This window comes from Enoplosus armatus, chromosome 20, assembly GCF_043641665.1.
Source record: "Enoplosus armatus isolate fEnoArm2 chromosome 20, fEnoArm2.hap1, whole genome shotgun sequence".
In the NCBI taxonomy this organism is placed as follows: Eukaryota; Metazoa; Chordata; class Actinopteri; order Centrarchiformes; family Enoplosidae; genus Enoplosus; species Enoplosus armatus.
The window spans coordinates 6364120-6391255 of NC_092199.1; the positions used below are offsets into that span (position 1 = coordinate 6364120).

At 42.3% G+C, this 27136-nt stretch overlaps 3 protein-coding genes across 3 annotated transcripts; 2 read left to right on the forward strand and 1 right to left on the reverse strand.

Annotated features, from left to right (window-relative positions):
* The first annotated feature begins 1404 nt into the window (after nucleotides 1-1404).
* Nucleotides 1405-13096, forward strand: LOC139303609 (thrombospondin-2-like). The gene is made up of 23 exons (XM_070927456.1): nucleotides 1405-1468; nucleotides 1586-1722; nucleotides 2243-2390; nucleotides 2553-2723; nucleotides 2784-3020; nucleotides 3201-3313; nucleotides 4153-4246; nucleotides 4348-4512; nucleotides 4810-4986; nucleotides 5075-5248; nucleotides 5577-5707; nucleotides 6316-6450; nucleotides 6552-6770; nucleotides 6855-6962; nucleotides 7074-7233; nucleotides 7658-7776; nucleotides 8048-8282; nucleotides 8702-8929; nucleotides 9019-9149; nucleotides 9450-9590; nucleotides 9831-9928; nucleotides 12141-12280; nucleotides 13089-13096. Exons 1-23 carry the CDS (start codon nucleotides 1405-1407, stop codon nucleotides 13094-13096), a joined length of 3333 nt encoding a protein of 1110 aa, XP_070783557.1.
* A 1284-nt stretch (nucleotides 13097-14380) lies between these two features.
* Nucleotides 14381-17682, forward strand: LOC139303345 (potassium channel subfamily K member 1-like). Its single transcript, XM_070927126.1, has 3 exons — nucleotides 14381-14732; nucleotides 15272-15676; nucleotides 15981-17682. Exons 1-3 carry the CDS (start codon nucleotides 14381-14383, stop codon nucleotides 16286-16288), a joined length of 1065 nt encoding a protein of 354 aa, XP_070783227.1. The 3' UTR covers nucleotides 16289-17682.
* Nucleotide 17683: 1 nt separating this feature from the next.
* On the reverse strand, nucleotides 17684-25690 carry entpd1 (ectonucleoside triphosphate diphosphohydrolase 1). Its single transcript, XM_070927124.1, has 9 exons — nucleotides 25565-25690; nucleotides 25011-25128; nucleotides 23096-23246; nucleotides 22594-22753; nucleotides 22249-22452; nucleotides 21841-22098; nucleotides 21040-21153; nucleotides 20779-20916; nucleotides 17684-18281 (listed from the first exon to the last, which is right to left on the reverse strand). The coding sequence occupies exons 1-9, from the start codon at nucleotides 25688-25690 to the stop codon at nucleotides 18075-18077; spliced, it is 1476 nt and encodes a 491-aa protein (XP_070783225.1). The 3' UTR covers nucleotides 17684-18074.
* Nucleotides 25691-27136: the final 1446 nt, after the last annotated feature.

Sequence of the window (27136 nt, forward strand, 5' to 3'; positions counted from 1 at the left end):
CTGGACTTTGCCAAGTAATCTCACCCAATTTTTTACGTTTTAGATCCCCTCAGATCGTATTACCTTTGGGCTTTTTCAGCCTCTCAGAGCAGTGACAGCACCTGCTTTCACCGTTGAACCACTTCCAGGAAGAAACATGGTGTCTGTCCCTGTTTATTCTTCGTTGTGATGTTCCTAGGTATGTGGAAATGGAGAATTTGTCGGGATCGTGCATTTGTGTGTGAGTGTGTTTGTATGGGCACAGGCGCTTGCATGTGTGCACACATCTGTGAGATTCATTATTCCACAAGTGGAGTCTACAGATGGAAAATATGATTCAGGACGATGATGCCTCTTTGACTCAGCAGGGAGAAGACCGAACAGAGGGAGAGAGAGGGAGGGGGGGGAGAGGGGGGGGTGATGGAGGAAAAAGAGAGAGAGAGACAGAGAGAGAGAGAGAGAGAGAGAGAGAGAGAAAGAAAAACAGAGATGATGGTCCCAATGGAAGAAGATGTTTTTGTATTCCACCAGCTTGCTCATCTTTACCTCCCGATCTTCTGCAGACATCAAAATCAGTCCTAAGAACAAACACACACACAAAAACCACACACACACACGCACAGAACCACACACACACACATCAAACCTCTCATTTTCACCAGGGATTTATGGTGATGCCAGTTTTCTCGCTCCTAAAATATTGGAAACTCTGTCAGCCAATAAGTGTGTGTGTGTGTGTGTGTGTGTGTGTGTGTGTGAGTGCATGTTTTTGTGTGTGTCCCAGTTTGGAGAGTGTAGAGTGTAAATGATGTGCCTGGGAAACCTGCATCGAGACGTCAACACACACATACACACACACACAGAGTTGCTTCCATCCAGCTGGGTTTCTCGCTGGGAGATATGCAGCCCAGTTCATCGCCAGACAGACGGGTAATATATGGCCCCCGCTCCTGCCTCACACACACTCACACACACACACAGACACACACTCTCAAACAAATACATAACCACATTAGAACTTTCTACCGAGCTGTCCGCATGTTCTTCACTCAGATTTCACTCGCACCAACCTCTGTTTCTTTTGGATGCTTTAACAACAAATCATTGAGGAAGCTGTGCCGGTCCGGAAACCAAGGTGAGAAGGAAACAAGGAGACGAGGAAATTAGGAAGAGGGAAAGAAGGCAGACATTCCATCACAGCTCCCGTGGAGCTGCAGCAGGGATGAGCATACCAGCCGTGATTTCTAATCGTGGAGAAAGGCAGACCAGCAAGGAGAACGCAGGTATGCAAGGTTAATCCCCTCTTCATCTTCCTCTTTTTCTTTTATCTCCTAAGGCACAGTCCTGCTTATATTGTGCGGTGGTGTAGCAGTATAGTTGCTATATTTCATGGTGACTGCGTATGTGATTTATGTGTGAACAGGAATGAGTCCGCTGAGAGGTTTCCCCTGGCTTTTGATCTTCCTCTACGCAGCAGCTGTGTGTGCAGGTACCACACAAGCTGTCATGTGTGCATTTGCTTACAGACACACATGCATTCAAATGTATACACAGACACAGTTTATTCATCATTCATTCATCACACACACTTGTGCCTCCTCTACAGGTGTGGGTGGTGCAAAGGTCGACAATGTGTCGTTTGAAATCTGTCATCATCCGTGTGAGGAGCTGGTGGGCTTGCTCACTGAGATCCAAGGCCTGCGTATTGTGACTGGCAACCTGCTTGAAGACCTGGAGAGAGTAGTAAGACACACACATACATGCACATGTGTCACCTGCTTGTTGGCATTTGTTTGTTGTGTTTAACTCTGTGATGCTACATTCATTTTGATAGGACATGAGCAAGGAATAGGATTTTTGATGAAAAAGAAAAAATAATTGTTTTCTTTAAAAAGAATAAACATGATGTACTTTACATTGCATTTGACGGGGTAGAGTTCTACTCAAATCTGCGTGACAAACCAACAGAGAGTAGCTCTTCTTTCAGTGCAAATGGAACAAATAGCGACATCCCTTTTTACTGGCAGGAAGCACTGTGGTTTGTGGTAAATGTCCTGATCATTTTGAGGGGAAAAAACAAGCTGAAAGAATACCATCAGTGTTAAAATGTTGGCTGCTAATCAACTCAACCACCATTCTAGCCTGATTCAATAGGTCTCTGTGCTCTGATACAGGGATAGATATAAATAGATAAAAAGTTCAGTTTTTCTGATAATGATTTGAATGTTTTGAAAATGCTACATGTATGTGTTTGTATTCTCAGGCTAAAGAAAACGAGAAGATGCGCATATCTTTGGCTGAGCTGAGCAACAGTAGCAGCAGCGCCAGCCGGAGCAGCAGCAGCCGAAGCAGCAGCAGCCGAAGCAACAGGAACAGCACTCGTCGTGGCAATGGTCGTGGAGATGGGGATGTCCATGGTGATGGCTATGAGGATGGTCATGGTGATGGTCATGGCGATGGTCATGGCGATGTTCGTGGTGATGGTCATGTCGATAGTCGTGGAGATGGTTGGGGACATGGTCATGGCGATGGTCGGGGTCATGGTCATGGTCATGAGGATGGTCATGGATACAGACGTGGTGATGGTCATGGATATGGTCGTGGTGATGGTCGTGGAGATGGACGTGGTGATGGTCGTGGATATGGACGTGGTGATGGTCTCGGCAATGGTCATGGTGATGGTCATGGATATGGTAATGGTGATGGTCGTGGAGATGGACGTGGTGATGGTCTCGGCGATGGTCGTGGATATGGTCATGGTGATGGTCGTGGATATGGTCATGGTGATGGTCGTGGAGATGGAGGTGGTGATGGTCGTGGATATGGACGTGGTGATGGTCTCGGCGATGGTCATGGTGATGGTCATGGATATGGTCATGGTGATGGTCGTGGAGATGGACGTGGTGATGGTCTCGGCGATGGTCGTGGATATGGTCATGGCGATGGTCGTGGATATGGTCATGGTGATGGTCGTGGAGATGGACGTGGTGATGGTCGTGGATATGGTCATGGCGATGGCCGTGGATATGGTCATGGTGATGGTCGTGGATATGGACGCGGTGATGGTCTCGGCGATGGTCATGGTGATGGTCGTGGATATGGACGTGGTGATGGTCTCGGCGATGGTCATGGATATGGTCATGGTGATGGTCATGGATATGGACGCAGTGATGGTCGTGGCGATGATCGTGGATATGGCCCTGGCAGCGGCGGTGATGATATCAATGATCTTGACAGAGACAGAGACGGTGCGGTCTGGTGTATGCAGGATGGACGAATATACGAGCAGGGGGATGATTGGGAGGTTGACAGCTGCACCTCCTGTACTTGCCAGGTCAGTGTTGAACAAATCTTATGTGACTACAATCTAAAATATGAGCAGTTTCCTGGGAGACTGCCATGCAAGTCTCTAAAGATCTGTCATAGATTAGACAACAGACTGAAACAACCCCTGCATCATCCAGGTTAGATGGTAAATCTCCTACACTGCAATCACATCTTTATCTGTAATTCTATTTTGTATGCAGGCCAGAACAGTTTTTAAGTCCAAGTCAAGTCTCAAGTCCTCATTGTGACTTAAGTCTGAGTCAGGTCCAAGTGTCTTCTTGTTGTTTTGTGTCATTTATTTAAATACATGAGGTCTCTGGATTTTGACTTGACTGCTGCAAGACTTGGATTACTTGAGAATTGACTCTAAATAATAGACTAAAATCTTGACTTGATTTGGGACTTGAAAGCCAAAACATTTAGTCTAGAGTTTTCGCTTTCTTGCAGGGAGGGTATTGATCGTCTCATCTAACTTTTGGCAAGAAAGCGAATTAGCATATTCTCCAAAATGTCACATTATTCTTTTAAAATGCATTAACCAGTTGGGGAGATACTTAAGTTTAGCTTGTTTCCAATGTGGTTTCATTTATTTCCAGATTTCTTATATTTTACGCTTGCTTCATCCTCCTCTCTGTGTCTGTTTCTCTTTATAAAACATCATTAGTTTTGTCAAGGATGGATTGAAGGAGTAGCCAAAGTTATTATGAGTCATGACAGCATACCATTCCTCTGCAAGAACTGGCATTTAGCAAAACATCTGTCTCAAACTAGCATGGTTTGAATAATAATATTGTTAAAAATTCTGGATGTATGAACACTGATTTGTTTCTTCCTTGCCTGTTGCAGGATGGAAAGGTGGTGTGTCAGCAGGTGTCTTGTCCTCCTGTATCCTGCATCAATCCATCCTTTATCGATGGAGAGTGCTGTCCTGTCTGTCTCAGTGAGTTTGGTTTGTCTGCAACTATGATTAAGTGTTGAAAACGTGTGCTAAGATCACAAAATTTGATAAAAGGTATACCAACAGTGTGTATGTATGTAAAGATAATAAAGACGGCTGGTCCCCGTGGTCTGAGTGGACCGACTGTTCGGTCACCTGTGGACGTGGAGGGCACCAAAGGGGCCGATCCTGCAATGGCATCATGCCGTCCTGTGCCGGCCCGTCAGTCCAAACCCGCAGCTGCATGCTGACGAAGTGTGACCGCAAGGGTAGGACATCACTCTGCATGTCTGATCTGTCTTGATTTAATTTATTTTTTGTGATTGATTGAGCGCGGTCCAAGGAAATTAATTGAATCTTCCTCAAAGAGCAAAAATATGTAACTTCAGACGAATGGATTCTAGAGATTGTAATCATAATTGGAAATGTTGTAGTTCTGTAAATGTATACACAGTGTGGAGCTGTGGTGGCGGTCTGTGTTGAGTTCTACTCAGAGACTTTTCCAGGCTACTGTACAAAATAAAACTGGACTTTTTACAGTGTTTATGTGCTTGTTTCATGTCTAGTGCGAGCTGACGGGAACTGGGGCCTTTGGTCTCCTTGGGCTGCGTGTACAACCACATGTGGTGAAGGCAGCATCACACGGGTTCGTCTCTGCAACAACCCTCCACCACAGAAGGGGGGCAGAGGGTGCACAGGAAGCGCCGGGGAGACACAACCCTGCAACAATACACTCTGCCCCAGTGAGTACACAAGCACTTTATACATGTACAGACTGCACTATAGCACTTACTTAACTGGTTTACATGTAAACGATGTGCTTGTGTGTAGTTGCTGGAGGCTGGACAGGCTGGACTGAGTGGTCACTGTGCTCAGAGTCATGTGGGGGGGGTCTTACGAGTCGCCAGCGGGAATGTTTGAACCCTGCCCCTCAGAACGGCGGGAAGCCCTGTGCTGGAGATGCTGTGGATTATGAAGCATGTAACAAACAACTATGTCCTATAGGTAAACCTTAATCCTGTCCACAAACTTCAAGCTATAGGTACACCTTAACTGTGTAAGGAGATATTATTCTATAAGTAGGCTAAACCTCCTCCTGGTTAAACCTTATTTCTTTTTTATAAGATGAAACATATTTTCAAACAATGGAGAATTAGAAAATAATATCCCACAGCGTTTAGCCTGACTTAATTTAATTATTGAGGTTTAGGACAGAACAGACAAATGATTCAAATAATCTATGTGCTATTAACAAAATCTTGGATTATTTGGATTGTGACTGTGTATAAAAGACTCATTGCCTTTATATGTGCACATTTGTATGTGTTTTCAGATATATGTTTGCTCTCATATCCATGTTTTCCTGGGGTGGAGTGCACATCATATAGCGATGGATCATGGGAATGTGGACGCTGTCCGTTGGGATTAAATGGCAATGGCACTCATTGTGAAGATGAGAATGAGGTAATAAGGTCAGACTACATGATATCAGCTGCTTAATGGCTCAATGTCACTGATGTGTTTGTTGATTTTTGTCCCATATAGCGTGTTATAGTTGAAGTGAACTAATTCTGTCAGCCTACAGCTGTGCTTTGTGTTTAGTGCTAATTAGGAAATGTTAGCATGGAAACATACTAAAATAAGATGGTGAACATGGGAAACATTATACATGCTTATCAGCAGCACGCTAGCATTGTCATTGTAAGCATGTCAGCATGTTGATGTTAGCATTTAGCTCAAACTGCTGTACCATAGTACAGCCTCACAGAGCTGCTAGCATGGCTGTAGACACTTGATTTTACCTTCTCTGGCCTTGTTTGACAATGTCTACGAAATGCACCTTGAGACTTGTGTTGTACACTTCCCAGATCCTGGAAGTGTCTCTCTGATCCTGCCTGATCCACCTTTGCACTTCATGCAGGTTGTGATTGGTCAGAGTTTATCCTTTAGCCTCTAACTGAAGGCACCGTGATCACTTAATCTGACATAGTGACCATCTTGAAAGAAATAACTGTTGTGTAGTCCTGGCAGAGAGCCCCTCCTGAACATGGTTAATCTCTCTATCTCTGCAGTGTGAAGTGGAGGGTGTGTGTGTCACAGAGTGTGTAAACACAGACCCTGGGTTCTACTGTCTGCCCTGTCCTCCTCGCTATAAAGGCACCCAGCCGTACGGCCTCGGACTGCAGGAAGCCCTGAACACCAGGCAGGCATGTGCTTTTCTCTTTTCTTTTGTGTGAACCACTTTCTTTGGTTTTGAACTACAATCATGAATCATTTTTGTATTCTCAAGTGCTTGCTTTGGTTGTAGGTGTGTGAACCATACAATCCTTGCAAAGACAACACACACACCTGCCACAAGTATGCCGAGTGTGTGTACCTGGGCCTGGCGTCTGAGGTTTTGTACAAGTGTGTGTGCGCTGTCGGGTTCGCGGGCGATGGCTTCCTGTGTGGTGAAGACTCTGATCTGGATGGCTGGCCCAATTACAGATTAACCTGCAAGCAGAATGCAACCTATCACTGTCAAAAGGTACAAGAATAGAAAATCTAATCTGATTGGCTGGCAGTGTTCAATGGATGTGATTTCACTAAACTGAGTTGTGATTGGCTGCAGGATAATTGCCCCACGCTTCCAAACTCTGGACAGGAAGACCTGGACAAGGACGGACAGGGAGACGCCTGCGATCCTGATGATGACAACGATGACATCATAGATGAGAGGGTGAGAGTGTGACCTGACATGACATAACTTTGAGGATACCGTGAGTGAAAACAGGCAAGTATTCACATCCTCTGTGTGTGTGTATGTGTGTATGCACAAATGTGTGTATAGGACAACTGCCCGCTGGTGTACAACCCTCGGCAGTTTGACTCCGACAGAGATGGGGTTGGGGACCGCTGTGATAACTGTCCGTTTGATAGCAACCCGCTACAGACAGACACTGATGACAACGGAGAGGGAGACGCCTGCAGCATCGACATTGATGGAGACGGTAGGAGCTACTCACTAAGCCAGGCCTGAAACGTGCAGTTACTCATCCAATTACTTCAGTCTTAATTACAGAATTTGATCATCTGTTTTATGTATCTATCACAGAGCACCATAACCTAACCTACACCCTAACCCCAACCCTGGAGGGCATAGTCGTGTAATTTGGGGGCAGAGTCATAGTTATACATTTTTTGGGGGGTCTAGAGGACAGAATTACTGGATTTTATCTGGAAAAAGGAAAATACATTCTTCCCACTACAGACTGGGACCAGGATCAGTAGTGTAATAAAGTGACTATACTTACTAAAGGATTAGTAGTATAAAAGAGTAAAAGCCATAGAAAATGCAATTTATCTGCTGTGTGTGTGTGTGTGTGTGTGTGTGTGTGTGTGTTTGTGTATGTGTTTGTGTCCCTCTTTCTCCAGAGGTTCTGAATGACCGTGACAACTGTCCCTTAGTCTACAACACTGACCAGAGGGACACAGACCTGGATGGTGTTGGAGACCAGTGTGACAACTGTCCCCTTCTACACAACCCTCTGCAGGTTTTCGAAAAACAAAAACAAACACAAAATACAGATGCACACATGTATCCACTGTAAAACATACTGAAAAAACTCCATTGGTGGAGGTGCCGTTGCCTCAGAGAACATCTGGTATGGAGCAACAATTTATTAGTGGCAATGAATCAGGGATGGATTAATTTTTTTAATACATGAAAAGGAAATCTTGGAGTGTGTGTGTTGGTTAAGGTAAAACTAAGCATGGAGGCTTTTATAAATATAAAAAGTGTATTGTATGTGTGTGTGTTTGCAGCTTGACTCAGACAGTGACCTGGTGGGAGACATGTGCGACAACAACGAGGACATCGATGAGGACGGCCACCAAAACTCTCTAGACAACTGTCCCTACATCGCCAATAGCAACCAGGCCGACCATGACAAGGATGGGAAGGGAGACGCCTGCGACCATGACGACGACAACGACGGTATCCCCGACGACCGGGACAACTGCCGACTAGTGCCCAACAGGGACCAGCTGGACTCTGATGGTCAGGGTTTCTCTGAATGTTAGGTGTCAGCTTTGGCAACTTAAACATAATCATCAATAGGACCGAGAATATCTGTAATATCATGATGCAGATGTAAACAAATGGTGATTAATTCGCTGTCACATGGGGAAGATACTCTGTACAATTTATGATGAATGGATTTTGCAGCCATGCAGTAAAAAGTCCAGTATGTTTCCAGTGGTCCAGGTCATGTTAATGTTGGACATCAACATAAACAGTTTATGGCTCTCAGCAGTGTGATTAATCATAAATAAAAGATTCTTTAATCTATCCACCATCATACAGGACTTTCTCACTACATTTGCACGTTACCTCTTCCAGTGTTTCTTTTCTCCCTTCTTGGCAAAAATGAATCGAGGACATCACATCTTTTCTCTCCTTATTCCTCTCTCTTGCAGGTGATGGTAGTGGAGATGCATGCTTTGATGACTTTGACAATGACAGTATTCCAGATGCGCTGGATCCCTGTCCGCTGAACCAGGATATCGGGTCTACAGACTTCAGGAAGTTTCAGGTTGTTTTGTTGGACCCTAAAGGCACCACGCAGTCTGACCCTCTGTGGGTGATCCGCAGCCAGGGCACCGAGCTGCTGCAGACGGCCAACTCGGACCCTGGCATCGCTTTAGGTGGGATTAACCATTAAAAAAAGAATACTTAACTCATAAAAAGTATAATGAAAATTGTCTACAAAACTAATATCCCTTTGTTTAAACAGGATATGACAAGTTCAGCTCGGTAGACTTCAGTGTGACGTTTTATGTGAATACCAACCGAGATGACGACTACGCAGGCATTGTGTTCGCCTACCAGTCCAGTCGGCGCTTCTATGTTGTCATGTGGAAACAGGTAAGGTTTGAAGGCTGACTTTAACATTGATGATAACCCAATAATGGTAGTAGAAATATAACCTAAATTGCCCTTTAAAAGCTTTCACTCGGGGCTTTTGAATCAAAAGCTATATCCATCTTCAGATATCTCCTTGATCATAACCTCCTTTGCATTTCTTCTCTTTATCCTAACACAAGTGCATAAAAGAAAAGACCCGCCTTTTCAAACACACACTTTTTATGTTGTGCTACTGTAAAGACATCGACTTAACCTTCACTCTCTTTTATCCTCCACACTCTTTTCTTCCTATGAGAGCAGGTGTCTCAGGCCTACTGGGAGAAAAAGCCGTCCAAAGCTTTTGGCACAGCGGGAGTCTCGATCAAACTGGTCAACTCCACCACAGGACCAGGGGAGTATCTACGCAATGCCCTGTGGCACACCGGAAACACCAGACACCAGGCACGAATCAGTGACTTCATATCTCTTTGTCTCTTTATGTTCTGCTTGATATAAATGACAGAGAATGTCTAACTTGAACAGAAAAACATTCCCTAAAACAGCCTTGAACAGATCATCCTTTCTTAGATTGGCACAGTAAAGCTCAGATATTCCAGTACAATTTTCTTCCACCCTGACGTCTGTGTGTGTGTGTGTGTGTGTGTGTGTGTGTGTGTGTGTGTGTGTGTTTGTCTGTTTCAGGTCAGAACATTGTGGCATGACCCCAACAAAATTGGCTGGAAGGACTACACAGCCTACCGCATGCACCTCATCCACAGGCCCAAAACTGGGTTCATCAGGTACAAAGACTGTCATCATATAACTGAATCATGTCATTTCTGTCACCAGATGATCGTGGAAAACGTTCTGAGATACGAACCTGTTGATGTAATGAGTTAAAGCATTCGTCGTTTTGCTGGTTTTCCTCTTTGGAGCCTGAATTTATATTTTCATGTCGAGACGTCATAAACCACAGCTGGATTGTGATCATGGACATCGCCCAACTTTTAAAGTTACAAAAACAAAGGTTTCTGGACTTCGTCAGAGGAACAACAGCTCCTCCCAAGTGAAAAGACCTCTACATTAGCAGTAACCTTTACATTTTTATACACAGGTCAAAACATTTTTGTATTAATATTATTGTCTTGGCTTTTAAAAGGCCCATAAAAGTGTTTTTAGCCCATTTGTTACACATCACAGCATTTATAGCATTTACAGCATTTTACAGCATTTTACAGCATTTTTTCAAGCAGCCACTGGTTTACATTCATTTCTGTACAGTATGAAAATCAACTTGCAGGGACTTCAGACTTGCTTGAGATTTGTGAACATTATGTCTGTGTTTACTTTTGTGGAACTAATGTTACTGATTTGTACAATCTCGGAGCAGACTTTTCAAATCAGTCTCAAAACTACTAACATGTGAAGCTATATTACTTTGTCAACAATAAAAACAGACATGATGCTCACTGGAGATCACCAATTTAAAGCAGGTGTCCGCCCGTGGATTTTCACTTTCAATACATGGAAATGAAAGCAAACAAACTGCTGAATGAAAGACAAAATGCTCATTCTAAACACTAAAGCATACCTAAAAACCACAAGCAACTCTGTAAAATATATGTAGCGTGGTCCTTTAAATCTCATATTCGGTGCTCAGTCAGTATCAGTTCACTTTGTGTAGGTTTTAGTGGACAAACAATCTGCTGAATAACTTCTTAAATTTGTGAAAATCACATTAAGTTCCACCTGAGAAGAATATAAAATCACCCTCAGATGTTCTTACTCTGGAGGATATCATCAATCTCCAAGAGTTATTTTATAACAGTGTAATTCACTTTCTGTGTTGTACCCGGTTCTCCTCAAACTGCCACATCTACTTCTACTTAGTTGTACTTCTCACTAATGGACTTTCAAAAACACCCCCCGGGCAGTGAGTTCTCCGTGCTTTGTGCTGTTAATGTGCAGATGGAGAGAACAACATCAGTACTACAGCGAGGTTTTCAAGATGAGAAAAAGTGAAGTTGTTCAAATTATTATAATACTCTTTGAAGATGTGAAGTGACGGCTGTGTTGCATTTTGGGTACTGAATGATTGTAGGATGACTGTACGCTTATTGAATGTGAGGCTGAAAAGAAGCTCCTGCTCTTTGATGGTGAAGGGCAGACACAAATTGATATTTTGGATAGTTGCTGTGAAGCTCCATTGTAACCGCTTTATATATAGCTCCATTTGACGTCATGTCCTCTGTGTTATCCAGGAATAAAGAGTAAAATAGGGAACAGGAGGGAAAAATGCATGAATAAAACAACAAGCTCGACCCAGTAATGTTGGATACATTGAGATTTGTGGAAGAAGTATCCTTTACTTAAGTAGAAGTAGCAGAAACCTCAGTGTAAAATATACTACATTATATACTACATACTACAAATGAGCACTAAACAGCAAGATTTAGTTAAAGAATGAATGTAAAAGTCTCACTATGCAGGTAGAATGGCCGCTATCGGAGATATATTGTTACATATATTATACCATTGGATTATTATTATTATTATTACTGATGTATTAACACATAAACTATATTTTAAATGTGTCTGTATCTGACAGAGGTGAGCTATTATTCCAGCTATGTTATATACACTGTATAACAATACACCATGTTTTATAAGGTTATATTATACTTTTTATTTTAATTTAATTACACTACTAATAGGTAGTATGTATGGCTATCACATAAATACAGTGAAAATGACAATATTATCCTCTGAAATGTTGTGGGGTAGAAGTATAAAGTGGCAGACAAATAAGTACCTCAGAGCTGTACTTAAGTACAGTTATTGAGTTAATGTACTGCTTTTAACATGGATGTAAACTTAAAACACTGAAAGAAATGTGGGTTTTTTTTGTACTTTGAATTGAATTTTCTCACAGGTACCCACAGTTTTACGTGGTCTGCATCTGTGGTAACTGCTTTGCATGATGATGTTAGCTGTGCTGTGTTGCCATTGCAGGGTGGTGGTGTACGAGGGCAGGGAGATCTTATCCGACTCGGGGGCGGTGTACGACCACACCCTGGCTGGAGGCAGACTGGGGCTGTTTGTCTTCTCTCAGGAACACGTCCTCTTCTCAGACCTCAGATATGAGTGCAGAGGTAAGATATCCTGTCAAAACGTTTCTCCTGACTGCGGATCAGTGGAGGAAGAAGTACTCAGACAGTACAGTACAACAATGTAAAAATACTCCATCACAAGTTTAAAGAAATATAAAGAAATATAAATGTAGGTAAAAGTACTCTATCAGCAGCCCCTGGGACTGATATATTATCATATATGACATTATTAAAATGTTTTAAATGTAAATGTATTAAACTGATGCATCAATATGTGAGTAGCATTTTACTGTTGTACATGGTCCAGGTGGAGTTACTTTTAACTACTTTACATACAGTTACATACATACAGTGTTTAGGTCCAGTGGTTTTCAAGCCTAAGGGGTTGTGAGATTATTAATGGGAGCGGCAAGAAGAAAAAAATAATCTAATCTTTGCTTTTTTTGTGAAATATTGGATAATTTCACCTCTTTGGGCCTTGAACAGTTATTTAAATGAAACCATATGAGACGTTTAGAGGAGAAATGTCTCTTTGGTGGAACTGCTAAACATCTGAAATGTTACAAGGAGCCCCAGCTAGCCACAGGAATCACAGGATTAATCTTTAACAACATGTTTATATTTATATTTATATCTATATTTATGTAAAATCTTAATCTGTAGCTATAACTTCATCTGACAAATTAATGTATTTCTCTTAATTGTAATGGAGTAGAAGTATAAAGTGGCATAAAATACTCAAGTAGTGCTACTGATCACTGTGTCCTCCAGTGTTTGCAAATCAGTTCCTCTTATAAAAGTAGATGATGGCCAGATTTGTGACCTGTTTTTCTTTTATTGTTCTCCTCAGATAACTGAACAACACACCAGAGATCCACATTCATTTCAGGAAATCTTCATACAACTGAGAGAGAGAGAGAGAGAGAGAGAGAGAGAGAGAGGATGCACCAGACCCAGGCCTTTATCCTGCCAAGACTATCAATTAGTGACCATCATCTATCTATCAGCTTTTTATGCAACAGTATTGATTTCAGGCTGTCTCATTCGCTGTATATTACTGTAAGACTCAGACAGCATCTCTAGGTACAGCGTCCTCTTGTTGCTTCTCATTTGCTTTTTGCTAATGGTTGTAAATAATTATTTATTGCCAGATGCCAGATATGAAAGGGAGAGGTGGGAGAATAAATTGATGATGGATTAAGTAGAGCACTGTGCGCATGTCTGGTGGTAACTTATCAATAAAACTACTACTTTTTTCCCCCCAGTTGTTTCTTTTTCTTTCGTGGTGACGCCAGCACAGCACACATACTGTTGTGGAAACGTGGCCTGTAGAGCCTCTTAGTGGTGAAAGTAAATATTACAAATAATGAGTGGGAGAGAAGAAACTATGGTTAGTTGAGGTTGGTAAAGTCAGAGGTGGAAGAAGATTTCAAATCATTTATTGAAGTTAAAGCACTACTACCACACCATACTTCTGTAAAAGTGCAAAAGTATAATCAACAAATTGTACTGTAGCAGAAAATGGAAATACTCAAGTAAAGTCCTTCAGTACTTGAGCACAGTACTTGAACTTGAGTAGTTACTTTCTCTTACTGGGTCATTTTTAATTAAATTAATTGTTCTTAACTGATAACACCGAATGATTAAAAATCCTGGAAGAACTAAACAAATAGAAACTATATATTTCAGGGAAACATGTAGCCAACACCCCTCCAAATGTTATTGTTTTGTTTTAGTGTTCTTGTCCTGACGACTCTGTTTTTAAGCAAAACACAACAGTTGTTCCAGTAATAAATCTGGGTCTCCAAAGAAACGACCTTGAGCGTCAGAGAAAATAAATCCTTTGTAACGACTCAAAACACTGAACCTGTTAAACCGGTTAGAGAGGGAAGTGCAGGAAGGCACACCAACACACACACACACACACACACACACACACACACACACACTCTACCTGAGCGGTGAATGACCGACGTCACCTCCATCCGTTTCCCCTGAGATGAGAGGAATGAGGAAGTCCATCCACCAGGTAGAGAGGCTAGAAGTTATTAGCAAAAAAGCAGGTTTTCTGTCTGGCTGAGACTGGTTGAGGCTAACTAGTCGATAAATCAGGTGCCACATTAACTTGTGGAAACTGGAGCGATGGTGCGCGGCTACACAGACAGTTGGTGCGCTCGCTTTGTGGAGCGACACCAGTCAGCGCTGAATTTTGCGCTGTTGGTTGTTGGTTACATCCTTTACCTCATCATCGGCGCCGGGATCTTCTCCGCCATCGAGCTGCCGTACGAGCAGGAGCTTCGGCAGGAGCTGACGGCGGCCCGGCTGGACTTCCTGAGGAACAACACCTGCGTGTCCGACGCGAGCCTGGAGGAGCTTCTGGCACACGCGCTGGAGGCCAGCAACTATGGAGTGTACGTGCGGGGGAACGACACCGAGCGCAACTGGGACTTTGTGTCCTCCCTGTTCTTCACCAGCACCGTGCTGACCACAACAGGTGAGGCCCGGACACAGGTGTTAAAGCTGTACAGTGCTCTTCTTGTTGTAAGGCATATAAAGTTTAATAGGTTTTTTTTTTTTACACAGAAAAAGTTCAATAAACATGTCTACTCCCTCTCCAGAATCTATGAACATGCGCATTTCCCGTTTTTTGATATATGTTTACGTTGAATACTGGACCATGATTGGTTTCTGAACCAGTTGTGATGTCACAAAATCCTGCTCATATATCCTCATCTGAAACTGAGATTAAAAGTGTCAAACTCTGCACATGCATCCTTCTGCATAATGAAGGTCAAACCAAAGTGAAGCAACAAGAAGCAAAACTTTAATAAATCAAACACTTTATAGATCAGTTCCTCTCAACAGCTTTTGGTTTGCCAGCTGGAAGGAAATAACTCTGCTTTCTTTCCCTCTCTCTAATTATTGTTATGTGTGCAGAGCTTCACAGGGGCTAAGTGGCTCCTGGAGAAGAATCCCTCTTCTAATTATACCCCTGTAATTAAGGCTATGCTGCATGTCTGCTTGTGTTTTCAGGTTATGGCCACACTGTTCCTCTCTCAGATGAAGGGAAGGCCTTCTGCATCTTCTATTCCCTCTTTGGCATCCCCGTCACCCTCTTCTTCCTCTCTGTGGTGGTGCAGAGGATTATGGTCCTGGTGTCTCGCCGCCCAGTGTCCTACTTCCACCGCCGATGGGCCATGTCTAAATCGAAGCTAGCCGCCATACACGCCGCCTGCCTGGCCATCATCATGACCCTGCTCCTCCTCATCATCCCTGCGTGGATCTTTTTCAGCCTGGAGAAGGACTGGGACTTTCTGGAGTCTCTGTATTTCTGTTTCATCTCTCTGACAACCATTGGCCTTGGGGATTATGTCCCCGGAGAGACCCACAGTGAAGAGGACAACCCACACCCACAGCTGTACAGGCTGGCCATTACAGGTGAGTTAGCGGCTGAAAATACTGCCATTGCTGTCAGGTGGAAACCTTTTATCTCCAAATAGTGAAAACGTCAGAGATTAAAACATAAAAATCACAAATATGCTAATATGTTCATGACAGGTTCATGTTGTTTTTCACCATTTACTATTTTAATTTTTCTGATTGACAAAGTTAAACAAAGCAGTGACTGTTAGCAGCTACACCCTTTCTTCAATGACCAAACCTTGATTTGATCTTATTAGTCACGCTGCACTGGTCTTTGTTTCATCGTGCTGCCATTGTGTGTGTGTGTTTGCTCTCCCAGTCTACTTGCTGCTGGGCTTGGTGTGTGTCCTGGTGGTGCTGGAGACGTGTTGCGAGCTCCCCCAGATGAGACACCTCAGACAGAGGTTCTACAAAGAAAACGTCCGGGAGCTGGACTCTGAGACCACCAACATCATCGACCGGGATCACCTGAGCGACCAGGTGAGCGACCCCTTGGATCACGTGACGGATCACCTACCAGTCATCCCTTCCGTGTCAGAGCAGGCCGCGACCCTACGGCAGGACAAGGGCAAGTCCACGCCTTACACCCCGGCATCCGGACCTGCTGTTAATGGAAAACTTAGATGACAGAGTGTCTGGAACACATTTGTTTTTGAGTGACTGGTCGTTAAACTTGTGCTCCATTCATGCACTTATGTGTATATCTACATGTAAGCGGAATCACTTAATCACTTAAAAAGGGATTACTTTCTGCCATTGCCAACACCAACAGACATTTGTGGCGTAAAAAGCAGGAACCACCCACAGACTATCAGGAGGGCATTGTTTTCTTGTTCTCTCCTGTTGCTCCATTCCCTGCAGATAAGAGCTAGATCTGTGACACAGAGGAAGGGCTGTGCCCCCAAACGGAGGGAAACCCCACAAGGTTCCACTTCCTGCCAAAGTCTTGATCCATTATTTCCAAAGTGGCACAGTTCTAGCTGCTCTGGAGGATTTCACAGCCGCTCTCAGCACATTATATAATCTCCGGTGGTATTTGCATAGAACATTTGCCTTCTTGTAAGTAGTAAAGCAATACCAGGAGAATCAGGTGTGCCATCAGTTGGCCTATTGTACATTATGTGCAAGGATTCCAAGAAGAAGATCAAGCGATGGCAAGGAATAAACATTTTTTTTCTTCCTGGTGGCTTACAGATAATTATTTGCCTTCAGCTCCTGATGGCATGTGGAAATACACTCAGTTGCCAGTTTATTAGGTACGCCTAGCTAAAACTAACACAGTTTAATACAAAAGTCCTGCAATAAATCCAACCTTTTATGATGGTTATAATGTTTTTAATGTTTAGTCTACCCTCATTGATATGAATTAGGTGGACAAAAGACACCTGTCAGTATAATGCAAAACAATTCAACAGCACCACAATCTGCAGCCTCCATAATGACCATAGAGTCAACACCTTCTCTAACCATTAGTTAACCATTAGTTTTAGCTAGATTTACCAAATAAACTGGCGACTAGAGTGTATTTCATTAGGGTAATCATACTGCAATGTGTGCCATCATACCACTAGAGGGCAGCACTTTCCTTTTTATATACAAAAGATGTATTTACATGCAGTTCGTTTTTACTGGCAATTTATCTTTCATGCTGCATGGGGGAGTGTTTCTTAAAAATGTATTTATGCTGCAAGAATATGTCGCTGTTACAACTGTTTTTATTATCCATATGTTTTGTCAAAGTCCTCCCAGTTTACAGGAGTGCTAAACTGAATGTGCAGCTTTTTTCAACCCAGCTGAAAAAATGGGTTCAAATCACAAGAATCAAAAGGATATGACTTGTCTTCCTTCTGTTTTCATTGTCATTTTGCTGGTTTATGGGTTTTAATCAAGAGCAGAACTTTGTAATGCTAGTTTTTCTAAAATCCAGTCAGCTTTCTGAATGAATATGAATGAATAAATATAATTGAACATCTTATAATTGATTATATTTTTACAGATGACAAGTGAATTAAAACATTTTATATAAACTTGGGTTATTTTATTTATACAGTGTCATATTCACATCATAATTCAAGACACATACATGCAGACTGATGTGGGTACACACATTCAAGCACGGATTCATATTCACACATTCAGGTTCAAACATACACACTCGCACACAAACGAAGAAACTGTCCTTCAACCAGATAAGCAGAATACACTCTCCAGTGAGAGAAAGTATTTGTCCTCCTGAAATGTCCTTGAATCCACATGAAGCTGCAGGACTGTTGTGCAGCAGACATTGACCTTTGACCTCCTCACAAAGGCTGGAAAGCGTAAAGTTTATTATTCACAAATTGGTAGAAGCACAAGCCCTCACAGACCCCCCCCCCCCTCACCGCCACTCATACATGCATCTCTGTGTGTGTGTTTATATGATCTGCGGCTGTTTAGACAAGCGGGGCCAGAGAGGGCGCAAACTGATGATGAAGAGGATGAAGAGCAGTACTGCCATGATGGTGACTATGGAGACGTAGCCGGCGTGGGGAAGAAGGGGAGTGTCAGGAGCCTCAGCTGGAATCATGTTGGTCAGATTCAACATGTAGCCCAGCGTCCAACCTGCATCGCTGCCTTTTATCTGGACACAAACACAAGAGGAGGGAAAACTATCACTGTCATACTACAGGCTACTACTTCCCAAATGAGGGAATATATTGTGGAAGAATGGTGTTCATCCCTCCTGTAGAGTTCAGAGACTTGGAGGATCTGTGTCAAGATGCAATGAAGCTGTTGTGAAGGCTTACTAAGACTCTTTGTGTTGGTTTTTCCTTTAATCTGTCACCTATTTGGAAGATTTCAAGGTGTTTTCACTCACGTAACATTTCAGAAAACATATCACACTAATTCATTGAATTTCCAATTATTGAGGGAAAGTTAAATTGTCTTTTAATCTCATATACACAAATAGCGCTGACTTATATGGATTTAATGTGGGACACACACTTCTACTTACATAAATATTGATACTTTTGCTTAAGTGGAATTTTAAATGGAGATATTTCTTTATTTACCCTGGAATATTTCAAGTTCAATTTGAGTGAAGGATTTATTGTCCTGTAAGTGCAATAAATGTATACACAATAACATATGCAAAACAAAAATGGGGCCAGATTAATTGCCTGATGAAAGATAGCTATTTAATACTCTTTTAAAACTGCAGGTTTTGATTAATTTAAATTTTCTTATTTTTCTTATTTATTATATATTATTTATGTGTAATGTAATGTATTATGTATTTATTGATTTTGTTTTATAACCCCCCCCCCTTTTCATTTGATATGTATTTATTAATATACTATAATTAATACATTCATTTGTAAACTTTTTTCATTTGTAAAATTAGATATCAATTAACGGAATGCGTTACGACCATTTATACGACACCCGTGATCCTCCGTAATGTCACCCTCACAGGCTCATTCTCAGCGGTTTAGCTACCACCTGACTAGTATCGTCCAATCATATTCGTGCAGGTGTGCAGCGCGGCCATTACAACCAAGCGTCTGGTCTCATCCCTCTGCTCAAACTCTCACGTCAACGTCGCTTTCTACCGCAGCTGACCTGCAGCCCCCCCCCCCCCCCCCCCCTCTTTTTGGACACTTTAAAGTTGTCATAACAACCATTGCTGCTACCACTTCCACTCGCCCTTATACCCAAGATCTGGTCCAGGGTGAGTACAGTACCTCCTCCTGTGCTACTTGTGCTTTAAGTTATTGCTAGTGATGTTTTGGCTGCGTTTCTTCTTTATGCTAGCTTGGAGTAGCTTGAATTTAGCATGCTGTGATGTTGTGCTGCTGTAGGTTAAGATAGTTGTACTGTTCTCTGCTACAGCTGTGTATTTGCACTGGTGTGACATATAATGTAATGTAGCAGATGAGCTAATTTTCAGTTGTGTAGTTGTAGTTCTTGGCATTTACATTATGCTTTCTTGCTTTAATGACCAAATAGTGAAAGTTACTGCTCCTGTTATGGGCTGAATTTGAGGCATTTTCAGGGGGAGTTCCTATTGGCTCACTGCAATTCAGGTCTCTTGCAGAGGGTGATGTTGTATATTGGTTGTCTTGCTTGCATTATTTCCTTGTAATATTGGCCTCATGGAAATGCTGTAGGATAAGTAGTCACATTCATAATTTCTCTCCATATGGGATTTAGCTAAGCATAAAGGAAATATATCCGTATGTCGCAGTGTGCTTGAGCAATATACTAAACTCTGATGGTTAAGACAGCTCTTGCATGGCATGTGTGTGTATGTGAATGAGAGGCAAATTGCAAAGTAAGTGAGTCCATTTAGTCCAGTTTACTCAGTATACTGACTGAGTTACATGTCAGATGAGAAGGGCTGTGCTACCGTTCAAGAGAAATTGCAACATGACTTAGGTAGGTTAGGTACGTTCAGCATAACATTTTTCTTTTGAATCAGAATACTGTGAGCAACTTGAGCCAAATGTTCACCTAAACCGCAGAGCCTATTTTGCCTAATCTAACTACATAACCATTTACTGTAACGGTCAGTTCTTTGGCATAAAGGTCTTCGACTGAAGGGAGAAAATGCGTAACAGGTGTCTTGAAATTGTTTGACGTTATCTGGTTATCTGGTTGCTTTGAGGTTTTGTGGAAGGATAATTTAATTTGTTAACAGTTATCAATCAATAATATTTTTAGCCACCGTTAATGCTATTGAAATCAAAATTTTAAAGTGGGATATGAAGTGCTGAGTGGAGTCGCAGTTTGACAAAGACTAATATCAAAACTGAGGATCTGGGACAGATCTAAACTAAATCTAACCTTAATTCATAAAAGTCTTAACCTGAAGCAACAGCTCTCAAAATAAGAGAGAACCACACAAAATCACTTTCACAATTGTTCACAAAAAGTCCTCAAGGTCTAAAACTCCAGTAGGTCCTCACAAAGATAGAAGCAAGGGCACACTTGCACACACACACACACACACACACACACACACACACACACACACACAGGGCGCCAATGGCCAATAGGATTTGACTTCAATCAGGTGGGGGCATGGCTCCTGGGTGTGTGTGAGATGGGAAAGGAGTGGACCGTGATCTACTGACCTTTTCGATGAATTTTATGTCGGAGTAGCTCTCTGAGGTGAAGTTGTATCCTTCTGTCAGCAGGGTGAGGATGTACGTGCCAGAGAAACAGTACTCAGCCAGATACTTCAATTTTATGCCCGGATGCTGCTGCTTTATCTGTTCAAGCAATTCAAATGCAGTGATATCATCAATGTACAGCATAAGCAGGCTGGAGGACATAGATAAGACATTTGTGTGTGTGTGTGTGTGTGTGTAATTGATGCATAGATATGCCCCGACCTGATTGTAAGGGGTAGCGCAGTAGTGTCCTAGCTTTTCCTTGACAGCTTCCAGAGGGATGGATGTATCAGTCAGATTGAGGAAGTTCATCACAAAGTAGTAAGCAGAGAAAGCCTACAGTGAGTGGGAGGGGGAGAGGAAGAGATGAGGCAAAGGAAGTTTCTTCTGGTATCTAGCAAATTACATTTTTATAAAGACGTATATGGCTTTTTCTGGCCTTACTGACTCAGGCGTTATTTGACTTTGGTTTGCAAGGAGCTGTGAGTTCACTCAAATTATGTAAATTCAACAGAAACATCTCTGTCCTGAATTAGCACCTGTTACTCTGGATAACAGTTGTTTTTATTAGAAATATTTCTTTGGGAGCAGTTCCAAGAAATATTGTTCATACAGCGAGGTCTGGTTTATTCAGAGTAACTGAGAGACACTGTTTCTGGAAATTTGAGGTTTTCACATACACGTTTACAATGCCATGTGAACCACAAACAAAATGCTGTTCAACTACATTATATTGGGGTGGTGGCTCGATAAAATAAACCCCAAAGGTATCTGCATGGCTAGATACTGCTAGAAATAAGGAAAATTTGAGTGAACAAGAAGTACTCACAAATCTGATCATTGCCTAATAGAAAGACAAGTCACGCCCCAAACAGAAGCTTCTCAGTGAACTGTGAGTGATAAAGACTACAAGTGATAGATCCGTAGGTTGTGTAACCCCTGTGTGTTGTTTGTGCAAGCCTCCAAATGACACGCAGTGTCTCATAAGCCCCTGATTTACACTGATAAACAAAACATCTTTACCCCAAATGGTCCCTGTAGAAGTGGCTGGAAGACCTCATTGAAAGAGCATTGGCTGTATTTACAGTAAGTAAAGTTGAAGATATTTTTGACGACTTCCTGGCATTGTAGGAAGTTTCCTTGCCCCATGTGAGTGAAGGTTGCAGGAGGTTTCTGGGGTTTCCTGTCTGACACGCAGGGGCTGTCATAGAGGTCTGAGTATTTCTTTGTCACATTGTAGCCAGGGTGGAAACAAGGATCTAATATTGTTTCTGGACCTGACTGGGAGAGAGAACGAGATAGAGAGGCGTAAGAGAGGAAGCTAATTAAATTCAGCATCATTGCACATTTCAGCATATCATATCTCTCTTAAAGATTATTAAATCTCAAATTATCTCAGATTAGATTTGATTTGAACAACCAGAAGTTTACCTGAGTGTGGTGTGCCAGCGCCATACGTAGTGCTTGGTCTTTCCCGTAACACAGGAAGCTGTGAGTGTACAGGTTATAGTCATTTCCATAGAGTCGGAAGTTCACGGAGTTGCTAGGTGACTCTGAACCGTCATAATTATCGGATACAAAGCTAATCTGAGTGGAGGCCCCGCCAAGGTCAAGGGCGCCTGTGGTTTCCAGGCCCTGCAGCAGAGACAAAGAGGTATTGATGTTGGTGCACAGCAGGAGCACACTGACTGGCACACATTCCTGACTGATGCAAAAACAAAGCACAAAAGTAGACAAACTTGCATGGACATACATGTATGACATACACATACAGACCTGTTTGAGGCGGTCATCCAAGTAGTTAACTGTGACCCAACCAAAGGCGCCCTCCTCCTGGCCAATGAGTAACCTTGCTCCCTGATAGGAAAAGGGGAACATTTGCAGGGCTTCCTCCACAGCCCGAAAGACCTTGTTTGAGGCCGTGCTGTTCTCCATACTGCATTGCACATACAACACAAATTCATTAGAGTGATTCACATCCATAATTCAAATCAGTACAGCAAACCATACATAATAAATAGACTGTGTCGTATATAATGGATTTGACGGTAACATATTCGCTGCTCTGGCAGTAAAGTTCATGTGGAGATAAATCACAAAATAGGCGGATGTAGAAGGCTTCACATCGCAGCACTTCGGCTTCCAGTGTAAACACAATTACAGAGTTATGGCTTGGGATACGGTCACACCAGTGTCAGCATGAAAAGGCATGCTTTGTTACTTTTTTCTTTTGTGGAATCATGTTTTATGTTTGATTATGGGGATATGTGTGCCGTACTTCAGCAGTCTCATTCCTGCAGTAGCCCCCAGATAAACAGGGGTCTCGTGGTGCCTTTTTTCGGGGATCCGCTGCTTGGCCTCCTCCATGCATGCTGTCAGAGACTGCCCTGCCTTCCATGGAGCGGACGCATAGCTGGAGATACCTGGACCTGCAAGTTGAGCAAAATGTCAAGAGGAGGGCAAAGTAATTAAGCCTAAATTTAGCGACCATAAAACATAATAAGAGACTTGAGGTCAGAGATGCTAGCCTTCTGGGAAATTGAAGGTCATATGTACAACTATCAAGGGAATTTGCTGTGGAGATTAAACTCTGCTGAGGACCTTATCAAAGACTCTGCTTCCTGTAAGGATGCCTGATGTACCCTCCCTTAAGCAAGTGTTCAACTTTATCAGAGTTTTCCAGTGGGGAAAATAATCTCTGATTAGATATCCTGCATGAATGTGCACCTCCTCCCTACTTGAGAGCAGGTTCAGTTCAGTTAATATAGATGGATAAAAGGATAGTGTTGTATGTTTTTCTGACTGTTCGCAAATCCCATGAAAAGACCAGCAATGCTTTTAGTCCATCTCACAATACTTGTCTTCCTTACCCTTACCCTTACTTAGACTGGTTGCTACTGAAAAATATATAGTTTAATTTAACAAGAAGGTCTCAGTAAAACAACTGGGCACTGTAGTTTTAAGGACACCTCAGAGGAGCGTGTTGATTCTGTTGTCTGTGAGAATCTGCTGTCTGAAAGTGTTCTACTTTAAGTTTTGATAACCTGTGTAAATTACATAAAGAGGGAGGCCAGCACACATCGACAGTGCTTTGATAGAAAGCAGTAGTTAAATCAACTTGGAGAAGAGAAGAAGCTAACAGCAGGAGTCAGTTTGACAGAGCTGTCTATATAGTGTGTTTTCAAAAGTGCGTCAATAATTCAGCAAGAACAATTGCATGAGAAAGTTGCCTTGAGGTTGAGGCACTTTGGACTGGATTTTCATGCTAGTTGACTTCACATATACATTCTATGAATGCATATAACACAAGCACTGTAGGTACCACTTTCTGTGAATGGTTATGTTGTAACTAGTGACTTTATTAATGATTAATAAATAATTTGTCAAAGGAATAGTTCAGCATTTTGGGGACATACACTTATTTGCTCTCTTGGAGAGAGTTGGATGAGCAGATTGACGGCTGTACGGTCAGCAGGTGATTAGCTTAGCTTAGCATACAGACTGGAGGCAGGGGAAACCGCTAGCCTGGCTCTGTCCAAAGGTAAAAAAAGTCACCAGGACCTTTTAAAGCTTTATAATTAACATGTTATATCTCATTTGTTTAATCCGTACAAAATCAGAAATGTAAAAACTACAATTTGGGGTTTTATAGGTGCTGGAACAAGTTTTTGGCTAGGCACAGTAACTTCCTGGACTCTTGTCGTCACTGTAAGATTACCAGGCAGAGCTAAGCTATGCTAGGCTAATCGCCAGCTGGCTCTAGTTTTATATTTAGGAAAACGTTTCATATTTAGGAAAACCCAGTGCCTTTTGGCTTATCACAAAGTGACTAAGTCATTAGTAGAGCGTCATGGGTTTCTCACTTTATAATGAGCCATCAGATAATGAATGTAAGTAAATCATTAATAAAGGGTTCTTCCTATACAATAATGTATCAAGTGTAGAGTTGGAGTTGTTAATGAGTTTTTAATAATTTTGGTACACAAGAAGGTAAGCGGTTTAGAGTTACATATATATACAAAGTTTAAGTCCTAGTATTGCAAAATTAGCATATTTAATAACCGTTAATGCACTCAGTCAAATATATAAACATGCACGTTCACAAAAGCTTATGATTTAATGTTTACATTAGTGGTTGCGTATGTGAATGTGAGGGCTAAGTGTGTGTATGTGACGCATTGTGCAGCATTTACCTTTGACTTTGCAGGAATGCGTCTGTTCAACTCTTCCAGTGTTGTTATCCTTCTCTGCTGGCCACTCATAGATATACAGAGCTGTGTGGGAGGAACCGGCGTCCAGCACAATCCCATACTGGAGTGGAGACAGAAGGAGGAATTCCAGTTCAGTGCTCAGTGACATTAACTCTGGATGAGTTCTGTGTAGGCATACTGTTTAAACATTCAGTGTAATGATTGTATAGCCCACAGACAAGCTTCTCAGAGCTATATCAGCAATACGTTTATCTGTGCAGACAGAAAAATATTAGTTTAGTGCTGAAACTATTTACACTGCAATCAATAATAGCTGTAAGACTCACAGTTGCATTTGTGACAAAAAGGAGTAATGATTTAGTATTCCTGTAAACATCCACTGGCCTTATTTGGTAGTGGATTTCTAGAATCAGTAGTACAGGTTGAGGTCACATTGACAAGAGACCATATTTGGCTTGTAGAGATCCCACTGTAATGCAGTGGGCTCCCACACAGGCAACAGGCTACAACAGTTTTAGTATTTTCCTCTACCATACCTTGTACTTTTGGTGGAGGGGCCTGTTCTGCAAAACGGCTACCGTCACCAGGGCAACAATCGCTATGACACCAATCACAGTGATGATGATGGTCACAGGCGTGTGCCAGGGGTTCTTCTCTTTCATCTCTGAGAGCGGGGGCGGGAAGACAGACAGCCAGACAGACCGACAGAAAGGAGAAGCAAGAGGTTTGCCGGGATAGAAAGGGGAAGATGGGGACACATTGGAAAGAGGAAGGGGGTGTGTTAGCCAGTCTTGCATCCAGATGTGAGTGATGTCACAGCATGTGTGTTTGCCTATAAGAGAGAGTCTTTCCGGTGATTTCGGAGAGTGTTTAATTGTGTTGTTTTGTAACCAAGGACTACAGATGGATTTCTGATTTGGCGTGTCTGAACCCATGCCAAGCTGTTCATTGATGCTCGGGGGGGTTGTTATTTCAGCCACAGCACATTTAAAAGGGTATTCCACCAAAGTACTTAGCTAATACTGAAAGATCAACAAGAATTCCCTTTTGGAGAATGTTTAAAAGGAAACCAGTTTCACGGTCATTGTTGTGGAAATAGCTGAAGTACTTATACAAAACAAGAGAACAATCAAAAAGATAACGTGTATGTTACAGATGTTGATTAAATTGTGATGATTAAAGCTATAGCAATGAGTCAGTGTTAGCCAACAGTCATTACTAATTTCAACATCCTGTGATAGGTATTATTTTAATCCTGAATATATATATATAAATGGACAGTGTGTCTGCTACTGCTTTGTTTAGTTGCCATTCCTTCCGAAGTACTCATTGAGTTTCCACTGTATACTAATGGGATTTGAACCAGACACACACACTCGCACACACGCGCACACACACGTAGAAACAGATGCTGTTGTAGATAAAATGCACTTATATATTTACAGTTTATACAGGGACAAAAAAGGGTGTGTCTGTATTCCCAAGGCTATTGTGACAGAAAAGAGTGATGAACAAGATACCAGCCTGAATTGTTAAGTACACACACTTGCGCACGCGCTCTCTCACACACACACACACACACACACACACACACACACACACACACACACACCAGAAATGCACACATTGTTTGTTTAATTATTACCAGGGTTAAGTAAACTGGCAGACACTACCTGGGTGCACATGACAACTGGCACAGTACACACACACACACACACACACATTGTAGAAACTGACCCGACCGGAGAGTACAGCACACATTTGATGAGGACATAGAAAGGCACAAACACACAGCTGCTTTTGTGCTGCGCTGCATCAGTGACAGTAAAGCTGACCTTTGTCTACTGTGGGAAAAAAAACACAAAGACTGAAACTTACAGCACATTAAAGCAGTGAGCCAATGGTGGACAGAGAGCGGAAGAGAGTACTTACCTCTGTTGTCTACTTCAATGAACTTACCACTGAGACGGGGGAGGGAGAGAGATACAGAGAGAGAGAGAGAGAGAGAGAGAGAGAGAAAGGGGGAGGGGGGAGAGAAGAAGAGAGTGGAAGTGTAAGGGAGAGGAAAATATAGGGAGGACAGGAAGAGGAGAGAATGGACAGAGGGA

What these genes read in the sequence shown, in the direction of transcription:
- entpd1 (XM_070927124.1), bottom strand. Translation starts at nt 25,690, where the DNA reads ATGAAAGAGAAGAACCCCTGGCACACGCCTGTGACCATCATCATCACT. An exon ending in GCATTCCTGCAAAGTCAAAG is followed by an intron (nt 23,247 to 25,010) that starts GTAAATGCTGCA and finishes CTCAACTTGCAG; the next exon opens with GTCCAGGTATCTCCAGCTAT. An exon ending in GCGCTACCCCTTACAATCAG is followed by an intron (nt 20,917 to 21,039) that starts GTCGGGGCATAT and finishes TTGCTTGAACAG; the next exon opens with ATAAAGCAGCAGCATCCGGG.
- LOC139303609 (XM_070927456.1), top strand. Translation starts at nt 1,405, where the DNA reads ATGAGTCCGCTGAGAGGTTTCCCCTGGCTTTTGATCTTCCTCTACGCA. An exon ending in TGGTCGTGGAGATGGGGATG is followed by an intron (nt 2,391 to 2,552) that starts TCCATGGTGATG and finishes GTCATGGATACA; the next exon opens with GACGTGGTGATGGTCATGGA. An exon ending in ATTGTGAAGATGAGAATGAG is followed by an intron (nt 5,708 to 6,315) that starts GTAATAAGGTCA and finishes CTATCTCTGCAG; the next exon opens with TGTGAAGTGGAGGGTGTGTG.
- LOC139303345 (XM_070927126.1), top strand. Translation starts at nt 14,381, where the DNA reads ATGGTGCGCGGCTACACAGACAGTTGGTGCGCTCGCTTTGTGGAGCGA. An exon ending in CACCGTGCTGACCACAACAG is followed by an intron (nt 14,733 to 15,271) that starts GTGAGGCCCGGA and finishes TTGTGTTTTCAG; the next exon opens with GTTATGGCCACACTGTTCCT. An exon ending in GTACAGGCTGGCCATTACAG is followed by an intron (nt 15,677 to 15,980) that starts GTGAGTTAGCGG and finishes TTGCTCTCCCAG; the next exon opens with TCTACTTGCTGCTGGGCTTG.